The sequence below is a fragment of the Ambystoma mexicanum genome, chromosome 6p (assembly GCF_040938575.1).
Source record: "Ambystoma mexicanum isolate Mex_15411 chromosome 6p, UKY_AmexF1_1, whole genome shotgun sequence".
Taxonomy (NCBI): domain Eukaryota; kingdom Metazoa; phylum Chordata; class Amphibia; order Caudata; family Ambystomatidae; genus Ambystoma; species Ambystoma mexicanum.
The window spans coordinates 384,653,597-384,668,658 of NC_090935.1; the positions used below are offsets into that span (position 1 = coordinate 384,653,597).

The following is a 15,062-nucleotide window of genomic DNA, read 5'->3' on the forward strand; positions in this document are numbered from 1 at the left end:
AGGGTCGTAAAAGGGTTTCCCGTTGGACAGATTCTCTCTTGTCCACCAGTGAAGGCTTTGTACAAGTGTTGGCGAAACGACCACTAGATCGTCCCACTGACCACTTTCCTGAGACCACTGTTTCACCAACCATTTTTGCAAGGGACGCAGGCGCACGTGGGGGACCAGGTAAATACATGACGCCATCATGCCTATCAAACGCATTGCTTTGCGTACCGTTATTTGGCGACCGGCCTGATATTGAGGAATTTGCAGTAGTATATTCCGAATTCTTTCCTCTGATGGAAAGGTCAACCTCTCTTGTGTGTCTAGGATAGCTTCTAGGAACTGTTTGGAGGTGCTTGGCACCAGACTTGACTTTTTCTCGATTATTGAGAAACCCAATTCGAAGAGGAGGCCGATCGTTCTTTGAATGTTTGTTCTGCAAATCACTGGGGTTTCCCCCGTGATGAGAGAGTCGTCCAGGTAAGGGTACACCGGGATTGCCTCCCTGCTTAGGTGTGCTGCCGCCACCGCCAGTACCTTGGTGAATACCCTTGGAGCTGAAGCTATCCCGAAGGGCAGTACTTTGAACTGGTAGTGCCGACTGTCCACCTTGAAACGCAAGTACTTTCTGTGCGCTGGGAACATGGAAATATGAAAATAGCCATCTTTCATGTCCAATGTTGCCATGTAGTCCTCCTTTTTTAGGAGGGGGATTACCTCTTGGAGAGTTGTCATGCTAAATTTTTGGGGCTTGGCCTATTTGTTTGCAGGCCGTAAATCTAAATACTGGGTGCATTGTTAAATCTTTCTTTGGTACAAGGAAGTAAGTTGAATAAATACCCTTGTTTACCTCGTGTCCCGGGACGAGTTTGATCGCGTCCTTTGCTAGCAGATTGACGATCTCCTCAAGGAGGATTCTTTGGTGGTCCAAAGAATGTGTTCTTTGTCGTGGAGGGTGGTTTCGGGGAAGCTCTACCAGTTCTATGCAGTATCCTGCGGACACTGTGGACAGCACCCATCTGTCTGATATGATCCCTTCCCAAGCTTGGGTGAAGTTGGAAATGCGTCCTCCTACTTTGGATGCGTAAGAAGGGACCCTGAGCGGAGCGTCACTGTTTTGGGTGAGGTGTGCCGCCACCTCTACTGGGGCTGCCTCTACCTTTATTCCCCCTGCTATAACCTTGGGTAGACTGTTGGTTGTTATTGTTCCACGGCGTACCCTGGCCCTGGGAATAGTTTGACCCTCTTTGGGAATTTTGTCCGGCATTACCCCTTTGATTTGGGGGCTTAGTGGTTAGTTGACCTAGGGACTGAAGTATTTCATACTGGTCCTTGGCATTTTTCAGTGGATCCTCGACCGCCTTACCGAACAATAGATCTGGCTCCACCGGTTTGTCTAACAATGATGCTTGGGTTTCGGCCTTGAATCCAGACTGCCGTAGCCAAGCATGTCTCTTGATATCAGTACCCTCTGCTATCAATCTGCCGGCGTTATCGGCGGCATCAAAGGTTGCCTTTAAAATGCAACCGGATACGGCTCTTCCTTCCGCTGAGACGCGTGCCAATTGGCTCGTTAGGGGTTCTGGGGCGGAATCTATGAGTGCCGCGACTTGCTCCCATTGGTGGCAGTTATAACTCGCCAGCAGGGTGGTGGAGTTGGCGATTCCTGCTTGGTAGGCGGAAGTGGAGGCAACCTTTCTACCAAAGCCATACATTTTCTTGCTCTCCTTGTCGGGAGGAGCTTCCGATGATGACAAGGGTGTTCCTTGCCTCTTGCGGGTGTTTGTAACGACTAGGGAGCCCGGTTTCAGATGCCCTCTTATATACAGTGGGTCTGATTGGTATGCCCTGAAAAGCTTCTCAATCCTGGGGTTGACTGCCCTGGTGAGGTTGGGGTTTACCAGTGAAGGGTCTATTCTTCTTTGGATCGACTTAAGGATAGGGATGGCCTCCGCAACAGGTCTCCTTTCTCCCACCAACTCTTCGGCAAAATCTCTTTCCTCTTGAGCACCCTGGGTGTCAATGTGGAAGTGGTTTGCTGCTCAAGATAGGACTTCATTTAGGAGGGGCTGGTTGTCGACAGGGGAGTCGGTAACCGGTGGTTCTTTAACTACCGGCGAATCTACCCTGTTTCTGGGTCATCCTCTTCCTCCTCTTGTTCCTCATCGTCCCCATAGTAGCCCGTCCCAGTCTGTTCTTCCAACATGCCCAAATCTGTATCCTCACAAAGGGAAGGATCTTCTTGTTCATGAGAATAAGGGTGTATGTGGAAGGGATCTGAAGACTGTGCCGTTTCAAACCGGGACTTTTTACTTTGGGGGGATTGGATCTTTGGAGCCTGAGGGTGCTGACCTGTCGGGGTTATAAGTGAGAAAATGTTCAGGATTTTTGACATAGAAATCTGCCAATGATGACATTCTTGACATGACCCTATCTATGTCTTCACTAGACCACTCGAACTGGGAATGACTCTTCCTGGGGGGAGTTTCCCTGTCTCATCTATAATAGAGGTCTGAGACCTGTCTGTCTGAGTGGAGTGGAATGTTTTTGAGGTGTGGAAGTAGGCTGAGACTGCTTCCTCTGTTTTCCCCGCTCCCTGTGGCTGGAAGAGCGTTTACCCTGCTTTTTTGGGCCTTCAGAGCTTTTCGACGCCTGGCGTCGAGCTTCGGTAGTGGTGTCGCTATCCTTCGACGGTGTAGGTTGGGATCCGGGAATAGGCATTACTTGGGCTGCTGGCGCCGACTCCTGGAGTGCGGTTTGGGGATAGAGGTCGGCTTCGTCTTCCGACGATTGAACCTCGGTTACCTTGGGGAGCGAGGCAATCTTGGCAATAGTGGATGATTGCCTGGAGTCATGCGGCGATCTAGATCGAGAACACCCAGAGGACGCCGATTCGGACCGTTCCCTATGTGCCTCTTTCCGAGAGCTCGACGTGCGCGTCGAGTCTCGGTGGGACTTCATGTGTTTGGAAGTGCTGTGGGTTGCGCTTATGTCGCCGGGGGTCTTCCCCATAGCCACCCTGCCGGACGACCTTCCGAGGTCAGGGAAATGCGCCTGGCTGTCTTTCGACGCTGTGTTGTCCTCGCCGTCCGAAAGTACGGCGTTGCTGCCGTCGCTGAAGGCATCCTCCGTGGCCATGGCCTCTTGACGCCTGGCGTGGTGGGCCCAACGCTTGGTGGAACGGTCTTTTAGTGTTTTAGGTTTAAACCGACTACACGCTCTGCAATTTGCCTCGGGGTGATCCCTTAGCAAGCAGAGATTGCACGTGGCATGTCTGTCAACCCATGGATACTTGCGGTTGCACTTTGGGCAAAATTGGAAAGGGGTACCCTCCATACGCACCTTGAGGCAGCGGGCTGGTAAGTGTAGGAATATATAAGAATGTATAAGAGTGTAGAGTATGTCCACCCCACCACTCTCCCTACTTGTAGGGCTGAGGCCAGAGGCCTTCCTAGACCCACTCCGTTGTGAAGCTCTCAACGGTCGATTTCTTCTCCGGTTCGGCGTTGAGTGTTGAATTTCGGTGACTCGACATTCGGGTGGAGAAATGGGGAAATAACAATATTTTTCCAAAGTATGGCTAACGCCAGGGAACTCCGCGGAATGCTTCCGACCAGTATGGCGGAAAAAAACAATCTGAGGGTCCTAGATGCGTGAGGGATCATGGGTACAGTGGACATCACACTAGGGATAGTATTACTGGCACGCCCTGTGTCGCCGCCCATTTTCGAGTTTTGAAAAACAAACTAATACTCTGCAACTTCCACTAGATGTCAGCCTATGCACAGCATGTGATCTAAGCAGATTCCACAAGCCTCAGAAATATATATATATGCCCACACACATCAGCTACATAACACACATGTCTGAAAACAATCTGAAGCAGTCTACGTGTGTAGGATCATGGGTACCCCATAAACACAGGACAAGGACAGCGTGACAGGTACCCCTGTCAACAACCCTTTTACAAATTCGAAAATTAAGATAAAATACTCTTCTACAATGACCAGATGGCTGCCTATGTAATGGATGGGAATCTAAGCATATTTACTAGCCTCAGAAATACAAAGGTCATTTTTACTTGACTGTGTACATTGTGCGTTTTTGTAGTAGTGTATGTCAGGGAGAATGTTTATTTCTTGTGCCAATTCCCTTCAATCTCAGACACCCAGCACTATTGCTGGACTTCAGCAATTTTTTGCTTTACTCTACTCAGTTAGTGGGACTTTTTACTCACTCATTCTATTGGTCGGAGATTGTTACCCTATTTTTCTGCTACTATGATTCTTTTTACTTTTAACAAAGTCATGATTTCTTCCATGTATTTCACCACAGGTATCTGTAATAAATTGTTGCAGCACAAAGCACCCTATGTGTAGTGTTGCTGGGGAGTCCTTTGGGTTTCCCTTCCTGTTCTTTATTACTTTTCCTTTGAACTTCTGTTCTCAAGGATAGTAAGGTACTTTAATCTTAACTTTTTTTGTGGGATCAGCAAACCCCCGCCTTATGTTGAGTGCTGAGGGGCAACATTGTAACTTCTTTCCCACTGCTCCTGTAACTTTCATAGTTACAGTGACAGACAAACCTAAATGGATGGTGGCATGGATACCTTTTTACCATTTGTGTTAGTTACTGGCATGTTGTTTCCACAGCTGCAGTACAGCACCCATGGGTGACCATTTTCCCAAAATGGCCCCAGTCTTTTATTGCCGTTTTTCATTTGTTTGTTCTATCTTTGCGCTTCTTCTACCATTCCAGGTGGGGGGTAGTTCCTATTTGAGTTTTGCCTTTGGCGGGATCCCTTTGTGAAGCCTGCCTAGGTTACAGTTTGTCTGCAGAGGCAGGAAGTGAGAGAGGAGCTTGAAACTGTGCTAGCCTTGTTTTAGGGTATGCCTGGCTGGGACCAGTTTGAATGGGATGGCTGGCTTTCCTGTAAGGATAGCCACCCCCAAGTGATTGATAGGTCAATAGGACTGAATGATTGGGTTCCTGCATAAAAGACAAGGCTTTTGGGACAGAAGGCTAAGTCGACCCCTCAACTGCAGCTCCGAAGACGACAACCAGAGACGCCTGAAGCACATCCAGTAACTGCAGCAGTACCGCTGCTGCCCTAATACCGTTTTTGAATCACCAGGGACAACTACTTCCTCTGGGCTGGTGGGCATAACCAGCCTCAAGACACTCTTCAATAATGTCCTGCAACCTTCCTGGGCTGCAGAATCCCAATACCCGGGGGTACCTCGACCACCTTGAAGTGCATTGCCTTGCAGTTGACTAATCACGCTGTAAATTCGGTGACATCCGTGTGGACCTCCAGAAGCATGAATCATCTCCTCAAAGTCCCCTTACCAGAGTGCAGGACCAAGAAAACAAGAAGATTCCAACCAGTAGCTAGTAGTTCTCATTAGTTACTGGTGCTGAGAAAAAGGCACCACAACCACAAACCAACGCCGAAGTAGAAGATTTATGTGCTGGCAAGTCCCTCTCTCGACTGCTGCTGCAGGAGTCCATCCAGGGTCCCCCCCTTTCGTCACCATGGACTAGGAGACCAGGTTTGCAGCGTGCACCTAGAAGGCGTCCATTTGCATCAGCTTCTTCATTCAAGGGGGAACTTACCTAAATCCGTTTTGTTTTTCATTTGCTTTTGGAGCATGTTTCTACTGTTTGGGTGTTCACCCATTTGCGGTCGCCAAGGCCTAACAGCCTGCGACCCTCCAGGAAGGCTTCTCCTAAGCTCCCTAACATTTTCCAAGACCAAATAACTTGTTACTTTTTAAAGAAGATTTACGTCAGAATTGTGGCTTTCCTATGGACTTGGGCATTGCTGCTTTCCAATCAGTAAATCTTCTGAACCTCTTGGCTTGGGCATTGCGTGTTCCCCCCCCAATACCTAAACTGAATACCTTATTTCTTGTTAGGGAAAAAGACTGCCTAAGCCACATAAGAGCTGCTTACCAGTGATTGTTGCTTTTTATATTCTTGAACTTACCTACTGCAGAGTTGATTTAAAATAAGTACTTTTACTGACCTTAACTGGTTACTCCGTGCGTGGATAAGAAAAGTATATAACAATGCACTCACCTGCTTTATTCCCTTAGTATTCTAAAACACAATATCTGAGTTTATAACTGTCTTGTGTATATATATATATATATATATATATATATATATATATATATATATATATATATATATATATATATATATATATATATATATATATATATATATATATATATATAACACACTAGTTGTGATAGATCCAAAGAAACACTTACACACTTGCAATTCTATGTTTTGACTTCCTGGTACTGGTTTACAGCTCATATTACTCCTCCTAAAATAAGCCTGACTGCTCTGCCACTCTCCGAAACTTGGGTAGTACATTCCTATATTAGAAGTTGGGGCATTGATACCACGGGATAGGTCTTGTAGAATTCAAAACCAATTGGACTGTAGAAAAACGTACCTAACAGCGTAATAAACCTATATTTCTATACTTATCTGGGTGGCTTCTGTTAATTATCTTAATTGTAAGTACTGTAATGCATAGCATTACTCCTCCCGAATGTTAGGTTGACTGCTTCGCCCTGCTATCCTTAAGAGAGAGTGCTTAGCTTCAACTCCAGCTGTGACAGACCTGTTCCCAAATTGGCTTAAGTTCTACCCCAGATAGCGGTTTTGAAACTTCTAGAAAACAGTAGAGAAAATATCTACATCGTAGGGTTTTGCAGATGTATTTATACATGCACAATTATCAGTATTGCAAATTTTGCAGATAAAGTGCTTTGAAATGATGTTTGCCCGAGCTTGTGCGCAGAAAGTGTCAACATGTTGATACAATATATATCCATAACACATCTTCTCAAAAACAGTGTTGTCAAAAGAGCAAAATCACCAGTGCACTGAATGCAGAAATATAAGCAATAAGTAAGGCTATCTACAGTATAAGACTTAGTCAAAAGGATAAAGGGGATTCAGTCTGAGAAGATAAAAAAAGCTGCTTTGGAGTGGGGCGGCTCTTCGGACATTTATTATGGGATAAAGAAACCTCACCTTGAGTATGGTGCCTATAAGATTCCAATTCCACTGCAGGTTTTCCTTATGGTTTAGAACTTGGCAATCCCTTAAATTCGTCACCAGGGCTTCTTCTGTATCCTGTCAAAGTGTAAAAACAATACTTGTTTACATGGCGTCAATAAGAATAAATGAAACCGGTTTAGCATCTGGAGTAAGAACCATGCGCCTAAACACTCAAATTAACTGCAGAGAGTGGATATGGACAACTGATACTGGCATTACACCCGAGTGGGGGGAGAGGGGTTAAAGAAAAACAGCATACTTGCCCTATCGATAATTTCTAAATGTTCTTTGTCAGAAGGGAGTATGTGAGACTTGACTAGCAGACCAGCCAGTAACGTTAGGCAATGTTTCTCTTAAGTTTGACATAACGCGCACAATGAAAAACATCACAGAGCAGTGTAGCTTCACTCTGAAGAGGCAAGAAAGTTGCTTGCATGGTACAGCTTACACACTCATCTGCACACCAAGGCAGGTCCACACAGTACATAACTGAAAAGCTACTTTTCTAAATCAAGAAATGCATCATAAAATCACAATAAACGTAATAATGAGTCAAGATAAGTAAGGTGCCCCTAACAATTCCAAATCCCACTGTAAACAGGTTTTTGGCGAAATTGTGCTGGAAAAAATTCAAGTACTTGTAGCATGTTTAAAGCATTTTAAATGTGTGTGCATAGGAGTTAGGGGGAATTTTCAGCTCATGTGCGAATTCCCTTTAACCCTAGAGACATCCAGCACTTTATTCGAATCTGGGACCTTTTTGATCTTAAGCTCCTGAGTGAGTGGGCCTTCTTGCCACCCACTTATGCCTTTTCCTTCCGACTAAGATGTTGTGATCCTTATGTTTTAATGGAGTCTGGAAAACTCCATAGGCATCTGCTTTTTATATAGTGACACAGCACCCTTTGTGCAGTGCCACTGAGGAGTACCGTGGACTCCTCTAAACGTTTAAATACATTTTCTGTTGTGAACTACAGTTCCCAAGGATGGTAGGATAACCTTTGTTTTGCTAACCTTTTTCCTTTGTGGGTCCAACACACACCACCTTATGCGGAATGCAGGGGGGTTACATAATAACTCCTTATTCCACTTCTCATGTAACATTTTGTTACACTAACATGTATGGCCGGTGGCAGTAGTTTCTTTTTATACCATATTTTGTGCAATATATCTGAAGACTGATTTCTCAGCAACAGTGCAACACCCAAGGGTGACCATTTTACCAAGATGGCCCCAGTCTTCTTTTTCGCCATTTCTTCTTTGTTAGTTGCTTCTGGGCTTTGCAGCCATCAAACACACAGCTCTCCAGTAGCCCGCCAAAAGCTTCTGCTTTCCAGGCAATGGAAGTCCTTTATAAGGATTTTCCTGGTCTCACAGGCCAGGAAGAAGGCTAAAGAACAAGATGGCCAAAGGACAAGCGAAAAACCATGTGGCACGGCCATGTTTGAACACTAGCCACAGTTGGTAGCCAAACGCGGTAAACGCGGTCAGGCTAAAACGAAAAGTCCCAATAAATGGGACAAAGTCACTGCTGCCACCAGCTTACCCTTTTAGCGCACCTAGAGTAACCAGAAATCCTCTGAGTGTTAGACTGGAGAAAACAAAAAGTGTATCCCATTGTACTGCAGTGTAAACTGCATTGTACAATGATAAAAAGTTACCACAAGTGATACAAAGTTACTAAAAGTAGTAACAGAGTCGCAAGACTAAGGGAAACATTGTTTCCCAGTACCGACAGCCCGAAGAACATGACAGTTTCCTCATAATCGATGAGCAAAAGACAGTGTAGTTAAGCTTACGGCTTCACTGCACAAAGTACAGGTCAGGATCAACAAAAAAAGCAACACGTTTGGGGGTCCATAAAGATGGAAGGAAAGGTGCAGAAAAGAGAAATCTTTCCCAACACAGAGTCCCCTCACCAGAGTTCGGCGTTCGGGAGAATTCTCATAAATGTGCTAATTCCCTCCACCTTAGAGAGACCCAGCAACGTTGCTGGATTTTGAGGACTTGATTTTACCTGGAAAGAGTGTGAGCCTTTTTTCCCCCACTCTTTCATGTATTTTGATGTGTGTTTTACTCTTGTGTTCTTTGATTATAGAGTTTTAGGTAAATCCATAGGAATCATCTTTTCGTGTGTGTTACACAGCACCTTCAGTGCAGTGACACAGGGATGTCTTTTTAGACTTCCCAAAGGTTTAAATACCTTCTCTGGGATAAACTATTGGTTCCCAGAGAATGTAAAGTGAAATTGACTTTACTAGTCTTTCCAAATTCCTAGACCCAGTACACGGAACAAGTTACTTACCTGTAACTGTTGTTCTCCAGCATGGGTCTGGCATGGATTCACATGCTCATGAATATTCCCCGTCGTCGGGCTGGGAAACCTTGGTAAAGAAAAAAACAGTATCAGTTTCGTTTCTGATCTGTCTTTCGTAGTAATAACCAATCACTGGTCTCTGCGTCATACTGACCACAGCCAATGACTGCCCTCTGCCTAAGCACCGCCTCTGGCAGCCATCTTCAGATTTGGAAGCACGTGAAGTGGCAGTATGACCAAGTGAAGAGCCGCAGAGGGGTAGGCGGGAGGGTTCGCATGTGAATCCATGCCAGACCCATGCTGGAGAACAACAGTTACAGGTAAGTAACTTGTTCCTTCTCCAGCATGGGGTCTGGCATGGATTCACATGCTCATGAATAAAGAATACATAGCAGTACACACATGCACAACCACGGGAGGTGGAAAAGGCTCAACATTAAGCATTACATCAAACTCAACATTAAGCATCTTACCTCCTCACCAGGATCACCTCAGGCGAACAGGTTGCGCAGCACTGCTTGGCCAACCCTGGACTCCTCCCTGGAATCCCGATCGACGCAGTAGAATTTCGTGAAGGTGTGCGTCGACCTCCACGTAGCAGCCCTGCATATGTCCAGCAGGGGCACACCAGAAAGGAACGCCGTGGTAGCTGCGATCGCTCTGGTGGAGTGGGATCTCGGACGGCCAGGCAGCGGTCGGTTTGCCAACCGATGACAGTACATGATACAGCCGGAGAGCCACCTGGAGATGGAAGCCTTCGAGAGAGCCTTCCCCTGATTGACAGGTCCAAAGTTCACAAAGAGTTGTGACGTCTTCCGAAAACACTTCGTGCGGTCCACGTAGAACTTCAGCGCTCTAGCCACATCCAGCGAGTGCAAAGTCTCTCAGCCGGCGACGAAGGCGACGGGAAGAACACAGGCAACACCAAGGGTTCGTTGAGATGAAAGTCCGACGGTACCTTGGGCATGAAGGAGGGGTGCGTCCTGAGCACTACCATCGTGTCGTGAAAAGTCAAGTACGGGGCCTTGCAGGAAAGGGCCTGGATCTCTCCCACCCGTCGTGCGGAGGTGATGGCCACAAGAAACGCTGTTTTCCACGACAGAAACTTCAACGGGGCCGAGTGCAGAGGCTCGAACGGAGGTCCCATGAGCTTAGTCAGCACCACGTTGAGCTCCCACGCCGGGGCCGGAGCCTTCACCGGCGGGAACGATCTGAACAGTCCCTTCATGAACTCTTTCACCAGACGATGAGACCACAGGGACGTCCGGCCCGTGGTTCTGGTGTATCGGGAGATCGCAGCAAGATGAATCTTGATGGACGCGTGTGCCAGTCCAGCTTTGGCCAGCGTCAGCAGATACGGCAGTACCTGGGGAGCCGTAATCCGTAGAGGGTTAATCTTCTGTGCGTGGCACCAGACAGAGAACCTCTTCCATTTGTGTCCGTAGCATTTAAGAGTCGAGGACGCCCTGGCCTTTGCAAGAACCTCTCTGCAGTCGGCCGGTAAGTCGTATCCTCCTAACTCTAGCGCTGCAGGAGCCAGGCCTGCAAGTTCAGCGATTTCGGGTCGTGGTGGAGGATGGCGCCTCCTTCCCTGGAGAGTAGATCCGCGTCCACCGGCAGCTTGATTGGCGGGGACGCTGACAAGTCCAGAAGGTCCGGGAACCATATCTGCCTCGGCCACGCAGGTGCGACAAGGATCATCCTGCACCGTGACCTCTTGAGCTGGTTGACGAGCCGGATTAGCAGTGGCAAAGGAGGGACCGCGTAGAGGAACAGGCCCTCCCAGGGGAACGAGAAAGCATCGCCCATGCTCCTCGCCTGGGGAAACCTGATGGCGAACCTCCGGCACTTGGAGTTTGTCGCCGTCGCGAACAGGTCGATCTGGGGTGTGCCCCACTGTCGGAAGAGGCGATCCACTAGATCCTGCCGTAGTTCCCACTCGTGGCACGAGCGCAGCTCCCTGCTGAGTGAGTCGGCGATGGTGTTTTTTATCCCTGCCAGATGAAACGGCACCAGAAACATCCTTTGGGCGACTGCCCAATGCCACAGGTCCTGCGCCTCCTTGGACAGTGCTGGGGACCTGGTTCCGCCCTGTTTCCTGATGTAAAACATGGTGGTGGTGTTGTCGGTGAAGATCCTCACCACCTTGCCCTTGAGGGACGGAAGGAAGGACCTGAGGGCCCAGAACACTGCACAGAGCTCCAGTACGTTGATATGGAGGGACTTCTCCGTCGGGAGCCAGAGGCCTCTCGCGTGCAGATTTTCGGTGTGCGCTCCCCACCCTTCCAAGGAGGCATCCGCGGTCACTGTCTCCTGGTGGCCTGGGGTCTGGAAGTCCATGCCCGCCGTCAGATGCGCGCGGGTGCCCCACCACCGGACCGCTCGGCGGAAACTCTCGTCGAGTGTGATCCTCTCCTCGAAGCCACCCGTCGTCTGGATCCAGCGCGCGTCCAGGAACTCCTGCAACGGGCGTATCCGGAGCCTGCACATGGGAATGAGGTAGATGCAAGAAGACATCATTCCGAGGAGGGACTTGATGGACCTCACCTTGGCCGCGTCGGAAACCAACATCCGCTGTACCTTGCCCAGGATGGACCTGGTCCTTTCCTCCGACGGGGAGGCCAGAAGGGACACTGTGTCGAGCTTCGCTCCCAGAACAGTGCGTTTTGCGCAGGTACCAGGTGGGACTTGGCGTAGTTCACGGAGAATCCCAGGTCCGTGAGAAGTTGGACGGTCCTTGCCGTGTGCTCCACGGCGAGCTCCCTCGTCTTGGCTCGGATGAGCCAGTCGTCCAGGTAGGGCTAGACGTGGATCCCCTCTCGGCGCAGCTGCGCCGCCACCGGTGCAAGGCACTTGGTGAATACCCTGGGTGCCGACCGTAGTCCGAAGGGGAGGGCTTTGAACTGGTAGTGACGCCCTTGGACCACAAACCTGAGGAATTTTCGGTGCCCCTTTAGGATGGGAATGTGAAAGTAGGCATCCTCCAAATCTAACGATGACAGGAAGTCTCCTTCCTCCAGCTGCCCCAGGACGTGCTGGAGGGTGACCATCCGAAACTTCTGCGCCTTGATGAACTTGTTCAGACGTCGCAGGTCTAGGATGGGGCGCCATCCTCCCGTCTTCTTCACGAGGAAGTATCTCGAGTAAACTCCGGAGCCCCGAAGCCTCTTTGGGACGAGTTCGATGACGCCCTTCCTGAGCATCACCTTTACCTCCAGGAGAAGCTGAGGGACGTGAAGCTCTCTCCTGGCCACGGGGGGGACGCGCGGGCACCTTCTTTGAAACTCGAGCGCGTGGCCCCGGGCTAAGGCGTCCAGCACCCAACCGTCGGTGGAGATGGACTCCCACACGCGGACGAAGCTCGCCAGCCGGCCTCCCACCAGGGTGCTTCGGTGGGGGCCCGACCCCACGGTCGGTTCAATCCTGTTTCGACGAGGCTTTGCCGCCTTGACCTCCTTGGCGACGACGGCGGGGTCCGCCAGACTTTCCTCGTCCTCTGTAGGCCTCCTGCGACGATGAGCGGGCCGCTTGACGGTAGGTGGAGAAACCGCCGCCGGAACCTTTGGAGGCGCCCTTGCCTCCGCTGCTCCGAAAGGGCGTCCGTCGTTGCTGCAGAACCCCAAGGGCCCGGGCCGTCTCAGTGTCCGTTTTAATGGCCTGAAGGGAATCGTCCACTGTTTTCCCAAACAGGTTGTTCCCATCGAACGGCATGTCCAGGACTCTGGTCTGTACGTCTTGACGGCAGTCCGTAGCCTTGAGCCATCCACGCCGCCTAAGGCACATGTCTAAGGCGATGTCCGTCGCAATAGTGATGGCGTGGTCCGACGCCACCTCGCCTTCCTGTAGGATCTCCAGGGCACCCACCCTCTTGTCGTCCGGTAGGAAGTCCAGCAGGGGAGCTAGTTTGTACCATAGCTCCCTGTCGTAGCGGGCCACGATAGCCAAGGCGTTGGCCGCTTTAATCGTCGTTGCCGCAGACGAGATGACCCTGCGTCCCATAGCGTCCAATTTCTTTCCCTCGCCGTGGAGGCCGCACCCCCCCGCTTTCTTCCTGGCCGCCGCGGAGACGACGGAGTCCGGGGTAGGCTGCGCCCGGAGGCACAGGGGGGCCGCGTCCGGGACCCGGTACTTCTCCTCGTACCGGTCTCTTCTAGCCGGCGTCGTGGAAGGGTTCTTGAGGAGGGCGAGGCCCTCATCCCAAATGTCGTCCAGTAGAGGCACCGCAAGGACCGTCTTCCTCTTGGCCTCGCGCCGTTGATAAAGGAATCCTTCCTTTTTCTTCTCCTCAGGGCAGAGTTGGAAAAGCTCGGATGCCCTGGTGATCATGGAGTGGAACGATCCAATCTCGTCGAGAGGAGAAACCCTGGTGGGAGGCGACGACGGTAGATCCTCGTCGTATACCTCGTCGTCCGTACCCATCGCTGCCGTGTCAGTCCCCGTATCATCCCCTCGGGAGGACAGGGAGGAGGGCTGGACGGGGCGCGACGGCTGAAAAGGAGGTGGAGGGTGAATCCTTCTTTTCTTGGGCGGGGGAGCACCAGAAGGTCCCGGTTCAGGATCCCCCGACGGGAGAGGTTCCTCCGTCGGCAACGGTAGTCTCGTCCTTATCTCTGAACATAAGGACTGTATAGCCAACAAAATGGCCGCCGAGTTGTCTTGCGGCACTGGCAGAGGGGAATCCGACGGGCGATCAGGAGCCCCGTCGGCACCCTCGACGTCGTCACCTGCGTCGGAATCCATCCCGACAGGCCGGTCTTCTTCCACGCCAAGGCCGTGGCTTAAGACCTCAATCAGCTCTTCCTCTGAAGCTGAGGCCGAATCTACGACGACGCCCTGCCCCCCCCCCCTTTTTCTTCCCCGCCGGGGGTTTCACGGGGGTCCTATCGATGGGCACAAAAGAGGACTCCCTCCGAGGTGGCAGGGAGACTCTGAGCCCCGAGGTCGCCAACACTGGTGTAGCCTCCACAGGCTGAGCCAGGGCCGCAGCGACAGTATCGATAGAGGGCTTGGCCGGATGGATTAAGGCCTTCACCACCTTAGGTGCGCTCACCGCCTTATCCTTGGGGGGGGGGGACACTGCCTCGCTCCCCCTCCGATGGGGCCTTCGAGCTCGACCGGGGCCTCTCCAGGAGCTTCGCCGGGTGCTCGCCCTTCCTCTTACCCGACCCAGAGCGTTGGCTCGTGGCTGAAAGTGCCGGGGAGGGTGCGCCCTGCCTGGCGCCCGTAGAGCCCGACCGTTCGGCGCTCCCGGTGCCAGCGGACTCGCGGTGCTTGGCCTTGTGTTGGACCCCCGTCGCCGGGGTGTCCTCAAAGGTCTTAGAAGACCGCTCGGATTTCTTCCTCTTCTTCTCGCCTGACGGGCTCTTCCCTTCCAGCCAGTTGGCGAGACGTTGATGGCGGTCCTTCATGGTCCGCTCCGACATATTGCCGCAAAACGCACAGTCTTTCTCCACGTGCGTCTTGTCCTCATGTAAGCAGTAGAGACAAAGGGAGTGTTCGTCCTCATTAAAGACGTTCTGCAGCTGGCATCCAGGACAGATCCTGAACAGCTTTCCGGGTGTCGAGCTTCCCTTCTCCTGGGCCATGTCCGGGCCTGAGAAACTTCTGGAGTCCTCCAAAAGCGTAGCTCGACGAAATCTTCACCCTTGAGGGGCGCAGACGAATCCGACACGGGTCC

At 50.8% G+C, this 15,062-nt stretch overlaps 1 protein-coding gene across 2 annotated transcripts in view; it reads right to left on the reverse strand.

The window, feature by feature from the left end:
• The window catches only part of RICTOR (RPTOR independent companion of MTOR complex 2), a 1,615,046-nt gene that overhangs the window by 908,706 nt on the left and 691,278 nt on the right, over positions 1–15,062 (reverse strand). For both annotated transcript variants that reach the window (XM_069627164.1, XM_069627163.1), the window contains exon 18: positions 7,042–7,143. In XM_069627164.1, coding sequence (XP_069483265.1) covers positions 7,042–7,143 — 102 coding nt within the window. The remainder of the gene's footprint in view (positions 1–7,041; positions 7,144–15,062) is intronic.